Source organism: Lemur catta, chromosome 22 (genome assembly GCF_020740605.2).
Source record: "Lemur catta isolate mLemCat1 chromosome 22, mLemCat1.pri, whole genome shotgun sequence".
NCBI classification, from domain to species: domain Eukaryota; kingdom Metazoa; phylum Chordata; class Mammalia; order Primates; family Lemuridae; genus Lemur; species Lemur catta.
In genome coordinates this window covers 4950327-4959011 of record NC_059149.1, presented here as the reverse complement: position 1 = coordinate 4959011, position 8685 = coordinate 4950327, and the positions used below count along the sequence as shown (strand labels likewise).

General features: G+C 41.6%; 1 protein-coding gene and 1 long non-coding RNA gene across 3 annotated transcripts; one reads left to right on the top strand and one right to left on the bottom strand.

Annotated features, from left to right (window-relative positions):
* Positions 1-1069: 1069 nt before the first annotated feature.
* THAP1 (THAP domain containing 1) lies at positions 1070-5264 on the bottom strand. Of its 2 annotated transcripts, XM_045535693.1 has the most exons (3): positions 4932-5264; positions 2646-2841; positions 1070-1761 (listed from the first exon to the last, which is right to left on the bottom strand). In XM_045535693.1, the coding sequence occupies exons 1-3, from the start codon at positions 5000-5002 to the stop codon at positions 1387-1389; spliced, it is 642 nt and encodes a 213-aa protein (XP_045391649.1). In that variant the 5' UTR covers positions 5003-5264; the 3' UTR covers positions 1070-1386. The 2 variants fall into 2 exon arrangements, with proteins under 2 accessions (XP_045391649.1, XP_045391650.1); XM_045535694.1 differs by lacking the exon at positions 2646-2841.
* A 90-nt stretch (positions 5265-5354) lies between these two features.
* On the top strand, positions 5355-6129 carry LOC123626601. Its single transcript, XR_006730938.1, has 2 exons — positions 5355-5540; positions 5668-6129. It is a non-coding gene; the product is annotated as an uncharacterized LOC123626601 (long non-coding RNA).
* Positions 6130-8685: the final 2556 nt, after the last annotated feature.

Sequence of the window (8685 nt, the reverse complement as noted above, 5' to 3'; positions counted from 1 at the left end):
CTTCTAAATCATTATTTCTATTTTTGAGATACTTGTTCATAAAATATCAAATCTCCATGAATCAAAGTGCTATCCACTGGCAGCATGGCAATTACAATGAAAACCAGGTCTACAAAAGACACTTTTGAACATCTTTAATATTGTCTTAAAGGGTCTATTACTCTTCAACTATCTCAGTGTACTCTGAAATATAAAAGTAGTAATTATAGTGGAACAGTTATTCTAATTCTAAATAGAGAATTCCTATAGCAATGTGTTTACTCAGAACATATTTTCATTTCAAATAATGCAAGATTTCCCACAAAGTCAGAACACAACTCACAGTTTGAACAGAAACCTCTGTGCTTGTATCAACATTCAGTAAAATAAACACTATCTATTAGCTTGCTTTTGAATATAAATCACTCATTTAAGTAAATGGGATATAATTTCTAACTTGTGTTAAAAGTGAAGAAATAATTTATTATGTGATGCCTTGACCAAAATCAATCAGTCAAGTGCAAGATTACCACATTAGGATACAAATCAAACTCTACTAACACAACACATTTGTTAGAGACTTGGATGCAGATACAACTACTGTTGGGGAACTGGATGTCCTTTAGCTAGGAGGCAGTGAGAGAAAAAAAGCGTATCACAGGTCAGGCCCCAATTTTAATTACTTCATTGATAACAATGCCTGATTTTATTTATTGAAGAATGTTTCTTCCACTGAAATACACTTTTAATTTTATAATGCTAGACAGTGCGGGAGAAAATAGGGGCCCACCTGTTAAAAATCCATTCTTTGTAAAGTTATTTATTGATTAGATATGGAATGACTCTTCATTTTCTGCTCTGAAGACAACTAAATCTTTTTTTTCCCCAAATATTGACCTGCCAATTTTTCCTTGACAACCAATTCAGAAAGATAAACGAACCTTCTGACTTTACAAATAAGAATGTATAAGTGTGTGTATCCTATGATCTGACCCATACTTCTGATTTAAAATATAACTAAGTTCTCTCAATAGACAGTATATTCATTTTAAATTTTAAACTTAAATCATCCTTAACTTCAATGTTCTCATTCTCTTTGCATTTTACTTTTTCATTATCTCTGTAAATAGTCAAAAAACAAAAATCCCCAATCTTGAAACCAACTTACATTGGAGGTCTGAGGTTAGTTTATAACTTTTAAAATATTTTGTTAAAATGTAAAAACCCTGAAATTACAAACAAAAAATTTTATAAGTTTACAGTATATATCATCGAATTTATTTTTTTTAAAAAAATATTCTGAATTGTTTTTATATAAGTAATCAAGTGTTATTTTTTCAAATGAAACTCCTTTATATGCTAGAAGAGGATATGCCCCATTAAAAATCATTATACATCTCATTTTTTTTATGCTGGTACTTCAACTATTTCAAAGTAGTCATTTGGTAGAATCACATAACCTCTTTCTGATACGTCGTCTTTCTCCTTCTGGAAGTGCACAACCTCCTTTAACTTCTCAAGCTGTCGTTCTTGTCTTCTGCATCGCTGCTGTGCAGTCTTTAGCTTCTTTCTGAGTTTTTCAACTTGCTGTTCCAGCTGATGAATCCTTTTCCTCTGGTGCATTGTATCCTCCACAGTGTAGTTGTGGTCACAGAAAACTGAAAGGTTGTCGGGGGTCTGAAGAGGAGGCATTAGCAATCCAATAGCAGCATCCACCTGGGAAATGGGAGGTGTTGCAGGAGCTGGGGGAAGCTGTTCTTGTGGCTCCAGAAGATCTTCCTTCTAAAACGATAATACAGAATATGCTTGAATTTAGTGACTAAAAATAAGTCTGAAATAATTAATCTGTGGAATTTAAGAAATATTAGACTTTTTTTGTGAATCTGTGGTATAGAAACATTCCAAAATGAGAAAATATTTTCAGTTTTAATTAAACTTTTCTACCTGAAATAGAAGTGTGATGCCAGAGATATAATGATTAGATTTAATTAACACTAAGCACTTAAAACTGAGGAGAAAAAAAGTACTTTGAAACTGTCACTGACAAAGAAAACCCAAAACTTATCAACCTACAAGTGGCAGTATAGAGTGATCTTTAAATAAGTTACAAAATGAAACTGAGTTTCTTCAAGTGAGGATATTTAACTTTATTTTATTTATTTATTTATTTTTTGAGACAGAGTGTCGCTTTGTTGCCCTGGCTAGAGTGAGTGCCGTGGCGTCAGCCTAGCTCACAGCAACCTCACATTCCTGGGCTTAAGCGATCCTACTGCCTCAGCCTCCTGGGTAGCTGGGACTACAGGCATGCGCCACCATGCCTGGCTAATTTTTTTTTTCTATATATATTTTAGTTGGCCAGATAATTTCCTTCTATTTTTAGTAGAGACGGGGTCTCGCTCTTGCTCAGGCTGGTCTCGAACTCCTGACCTCCCAGAGTGCTAGGATTACAGGCGTGAGCCACTGCGCCCGGCCAGGATATTTAACTTTAATAAACTGTATTTCGTGTTTTTAAAAAGTATATCACTGTTAACAGTGATTATTTACAGGTGATGGGTTCCAGGTACATTTATTTTCTTAACATTAACTCCTAATTTTCTAAATTTTTCACAATGAACACATTAATTTTATAAATAGAAAACAACCCAATACTTTAAAACACGTATTACCTTGTCATGTGGTTCAGTACAAAGAAATATTGTGGGGACAGCGTTCTCCTTCAGTAACTTGTTGTTGCACTCCCTCTTAAAGCAGTCTGGAGTGAAGTGCTCGGAACAAATACTGCTATACTTAGTGGGCTTAAAGTTTTTTCTTCTGACAGCTGCCTCCCATTTTTTACAAAGACTGGGTCGAGTAAGAGGAAACCTAAGAAGAAGACATAATTCAGTTCTCTAACTTCATTTAAAAAAAAAAAAGGCACCCAAACTTTCCAGCTTAGGAAAGAACTATCTTACATTGGTGTTAATATTCTAAGGAGTATCTGATAAAGATTAGCTCGTTATCTATTTATTAATGTTTAACTTTTCATATTGAGGACACTAAAATATATACTATAGAATAAATCCACACTCATAGTTTTTACCAGTGATTTTGTCTGCTTCACAAAAAAAAACAAAAATTGTTCATAAAATTTGAATTAATCAAATATAGGAAATAATTATAAAAAATAAAATTATTTATTTTGATTTATCTCTCAATCAACTGGGCTACATTCATTCGGTCCAGGTAAATTTATGGTGATTTTACTTTTCTAGGTCAAGAATTTGGGACACTGGAGGATTAGAAAAAAACCAAAGAAAGATGTTTCAAATCTATGTTCCACAGTTTCTCTTCCATGTAAGGTATGCTAGATAGAGCCTGAGTCTGCTATTATCATGAAGATCTAAGAGATCTTTATGGCTGCCCCTTTTCTTTGCAAAGCATAGCTTTCTCCACTGACAATATTTAGAAACTGGAAGAAGATATATGCCTAGAAAATCCTTGCTGGAAATGGCCTCTAGAAACACAAACTACAGTAGCAATCACTGGCAAAATTCAGTACTGAATGGCCCAAGGACTACAAATTCTCAGCTGCTTGTGAGGTTCTGTCAAGGTATTTCCCATCTACTCCTCCAAAATCTGTTCTTTTAGGTAATGGATAAGATGCAGGTTAGGCCTTTTGATTCAATCAACTGTTAAACATCAGCAGAAACACAGTATTTTTGATATGTGAATGTCATGTGCCTGTGCAGTATTTTCCGTATTTTCAGATTCCCTCTGACATGTGTGTGATCCTGTCACCATCGCCTGACCTATTCCTACACTTTGAAAATACCTGTTTTCAGAAATTCCAACTGATCAAGAGGTAGTATTAGGACACACTGAACTGAGTGCTGAAAATGTTCTATACCCTTTTCTGAGGGGAAACATCAACACTGGAGATCTCTCTGCTCTAGGCACTCGTTTCTACAAGGTCCATCTCACATATAAAGCATAAAAATGCATCCACATCCCCTATTAAACATGAACAGTTCCCACCAAAAAAACTGAAGAAATACTTAAAACTTTCCCTTTCTAATTATTTAGCTATGAATAATTGATGTAATTTATCACTGGGTCTGATTTCTTACCTATCATATGTGCATAGCTGGGAATTCTTGCAAAGAAAACCTAACGTAAATGTAGTAAAATCTGTAAATACGGCTGGATGAAAATGTCATGTCATATTTTTCAGACGATTGATATCATTGTGAAATTTAAATTCTGCCGTTTTCTTTTCCTATTTTCAACAGAATATTTTTTACCCTAGGACTCCAACCGCACTACCTACTGGATAAAGTAGCCCGAGAGCTGCGGGGCAGCTGCTCCCGCAAGGGCCTCCCTACCGCGCCTGCGAGGGCCTTTGCTACGGCCCAGGTTGTCGCCACTGTGTGCGGAAATGATAACGGTTTATCTCGGCAGTACCAGCTTTCTCTAAAACTTAGGGGTCCTTAAAGGTTGGTTCCTAGAAATTGGGTCCAAAAGTCCTCCCTGATATCCTGGCCAAAAAACAAACAAAACAAATCAATCCTTAAACGGTGTGACGCTGGCAAGGACGAAAACCGTGATCTCTTCGTCCTTTCGCTGGCCTTTGCTTCCACTTCAAATGCACCAGACGAGCGACGGCACCGGGCTTCTCCACGCCTCTGCCGGTGGCAAAACCCAGGCGTCCCCGCGAGCCCGCAACGCGCCGGTTCCTCGAGCGCCAGCAACGGTCGCCAGGCACGCCCCGCCCCGCCCCTCCCGCTGGGTCTCGCGCGGACACGCCCGGACTCGCCCCGCCCCGCCCCTCCCGCTGGGTCTCGCGCGGACACGCCCCGCCCCTGCCCCGCCCCTCCCGCTGGGTCTCGCGCGCACACGCGCCGGCCCCGCCCCCAGCCCAACCGGCCGCGCGCCCCCGGCCCCAGCTGGGACCGCGAGGCGCGCAGGGAACTCACTTGTGGAAAGAAACAGGTTTATCCTTATCATATCGGTTCTTGCAGCCGTAGGCGGAACAGGACTGCACCATCCTTCCGGTCCTCGGTCACTTCTGCCGCCCCAGAAGGCAGGTGAAGCTGCCGTCAACGCCGCGCTCGGCTTTGACACCCTCGCTTCCTCTGTAGCTTTGGTCAACAGTCACAGTGACAATAGCCTCACCCCGGGTGACTAATGTGCCCGTTTTGTTGTTTGCATTAGCAGAAGGACCACAGCCGTCGCCCGTCTCCCATCTCCAAGATGGCGGAGGCAGCTTCAAGCTTACCTCTCGCGAGGAGTTCGTCCCACTGCCTCTGATTACCCCCGAGGTCAGAGGTAACGTTTCCTGGGAAGCAGGCTATTGGCTGAGGCCAGGTGTTTCCTGCGGCGGGTTCGGCGTTGCGGAAGTGGGCGGGGCCTGTGAGTTTCCGGCCGGGCAATGGGGACCGCCTGGGGGCGGAGGAGGTGCTGTGAGCGGCCTGAGTTCTCGGGTCCGGCTTCCACCCCGGTGGTGTTCCCGTGCGTGAATTTATCTGGAGCGTTCCTGGGACGGTCTAGAGTGGGAAACAGACAGCGTCTGTTGGAGAGCAAGTGTAAAGCTGGGTTATTGTCTTGTGCACATTTCTTTAAGAGGGCGGCCACAGATAGGTAATGAGTTAGAAAACTTGGCGGAACCGTCTCCGGGACCGCTGATCTTTATCCCATTACCTGTCTCTTCAGGTATCCCAAGTCTCCATGAGAGCCAAGGTGACAAATTTTGAGAAATGAAAGAAGACACCCCGCTGTCTCTCAGTTGGCAAGGCGGAAGCGTTTCTGAAGGCTCTTCGCTGCCGTGGTCTCCGTGTGCTGTGCTGGAAATGGCGAGCTGCTGCGGCGATTTTCACATTCGAGAGGTTTTTGCCTCCTTATTCCCTGCCCTTTCCCTCTGTGTAGATCTCAGCCTGCAAATCCGGAGAGCGGTCTGTTAAGTATTCCCATGGCCCTCTGCTCTACTTTTTCTGCCCTCTTAAATGTCGGCGTTTCCCCAAGGTTCCATCTTCTGCCCTCCTCCAACTGGACACCTTGCTCCTTGAACTCAATCAGATACCGTGATTCCCTAATTTTTTGCTTTTGTGTAAATCTGTTCAGCCTTCTGTATTATCATCTGTGAATCAACCGTTCAACAACTGTCTAGACCAGAAACTCTGGCGTCATCTTGGATTTTTTACCCCTCACTTTGAAAACCCCTTGATGACCAGGTTAATTTTATAGACTAAATAAGTACCTCTTAAGTCCATTCCTTTCCATCTGCTTCATGTTCTTTATCAAGCTGCGGTGGTATCTTACCCTTGCAGCAACACCCTAATTGTCCTAGTCTCCAGTTTTGCATCTTTCCTATCTTCCATAGAAACTGATTGTTGCTCCCCTGCTCATATCCTTCTGGTAAAATCTTGTGATGAGCTATAAAGCTCTTTAGGACCAGGTACTTCTACTTTTTCACCATCATCTGCCTCCATCTGTCCTTAAACTCTTCCAACTTTGTCTTAGAGGGCTGGCTCTTTTCTGGCTTCTTTAAATAGGCTGTTTTCCCTGGGCTGAAATGCTCACCTGTCCACCCTTAAAATGTGGCCTACGTGTCATCTTCTTTAGTAAGCTTTTCTTACTGTCTCTTCCTAGCCTCTCCAACTAACGCACCTCTCTTGTTCTACTGGAATCTTGCACTTACCTCTGTAAACCACTGTGAAACATTGTAATGTCTGCATACATGTCTGTCCTCATCAGAACAGAGATGCCCTTGAGGATAGGGATTGTGTCTTAAGTTTGAAACCTCAGCAGCTTGCAGTCTCTGGCATAAATTAAGTATTCAGGAAATGTTGGTTGAATCAAGGGGTCCCAGAAACTGTGTATCTAAAATAGGTTCAGAGCTGGTGGCTCATGCCTGTAATCCCAACACTTTGACAGACTGAGCTGGGAGGGTTGCTTGAGGCCAGAAATTGGAGACCAGCCTGGGCAACGTAGTGAGACCCTGTCACTGCAAAGAATCAAGAAATTAGCCAGGTATGGTGGTGCGTACCTGTAGTCCTAGCTGCTGTGGAGGCTGAGGTGGGACAATCACTTGAGCCCAGAAGTTTGAGGCTGCAGTGAGTTATAATTGGGCCACTCTACTCCAGCCTGGGTGACAGAGCAAGACTGTCTCAAAAATAAATCAATAAATAAAATAGTTCGTAGCCAGACATACTTCGGAGATATTGTGGACTTGGTTCCAGAAGACTGCAACAAACCTCGGTTTCCCAGTGCATATAAAATTTATGTTTACACTATGCTATAGTATACTAAGTGTACAATAACACTAAGTCTCAAAAAATGTACATATCTTTATTTAAAAATACTTTATTGCTAAAAAATGCTAACAATCATCTGAGCCTTCAGCAAGTTGTCATCTTTTTGCTGGTGGAGGTTCTTGCCTTGATGTTGGTGGCTGCTGATGGATCAGGGTGGTGGTTGCTGAAGGGTGGGGTGGCTGTGGCAGTTTCTTTAGACAACAGTGAAGTTTGCTGAAGTGATTGACTCTTCCTTTCATAAAAGATTTCTCGGTAGCATGTGATGCTGTTTGATAACATTTGGAATCAGTCCTGTCAAACCCTGCCCCTGCTTTGTCAACTAAATTTATATGACATTCTGAATCCTTTGTTGCATTTCAACAGTGTTCACAGCATCTTTATCAGGAGTAGATTCCAACTCCAGAAACCACTTTCTTTGCTCAGCTATAAGAGACAGCTCCTCATCTGTTCAAGATTTATCATGAGATTGCAGTGATTTAGTCACATCTTAAGGCTCCACTTCCAGTTCTATTGCTATTTCTACCACGTCTTCGGTGACTTCCTCCACTGAAGACTTGAACCCCTCAAAGTCATTCATGAGGGTTGGAATCAACTTTCAGATTCTGTTAATGTTGATATTTTGACCTTCTCCCATGAAGTACAAATGTTCTTAATGGCATTAAGAATGGTGAATCTTTTTCAGAGCATTTTTTTTTTTTTTTTTTGAGACAGTGTCTCACTTTGTTGCCTGGGCTACAATGAGTGCCATGGCGTCAGCCTAGCTCACAGCAACCTCAAACTCCTGGGCGTAAGCGATCTTCCTGCCTCAGCCTCCCGAGTAGCTGGGACTACAGGCATGCGCCACCATGCCCAGCTAATTTTTTCTATATATATATTTTTAGTTGTCCAGGTAATTTTTATTTCTATTTTTAGTAGAGACGGGGTCTCGCTCAGGCTGGTCTCGAACTCCTGACCTCGAGCGATCCTCTCGCCTCGGCCACTCAGAGGGCTAGGATTACATGCATGAGCCACCGTGCCCGGCCTCAGAGCATTTTTAATTTACTTTGCCCAGATCCATCAGCAGAATCACTATCTTTGGGAGCTACAGCCTTATGGAATGTATTAATAATATTTCTTAAATATTAAGACTTGAAAGTTGAAATTACTCTGATTTATGGGGTTGCAAAATGGATGTTGTGTTAGCAGGCATGAAAACATTAATCTTGTACACCTCCATCAGAACTCTTGGGTGACCAGGTGCATTATCAATGAGTAATAGTATTTTGAAAGGAATCTCTTTTTCTGAGTGGTAGGTCTCAACAGTGGGTTTGAAATAGTAAACCAAATAGTAAAGAGTATAGGCAGAGTAGATTTAGCATAATCTTAAGGGCCCTAGGATTTTTATGATAAATGAACATTAACTTCGACTTAAAGTCAT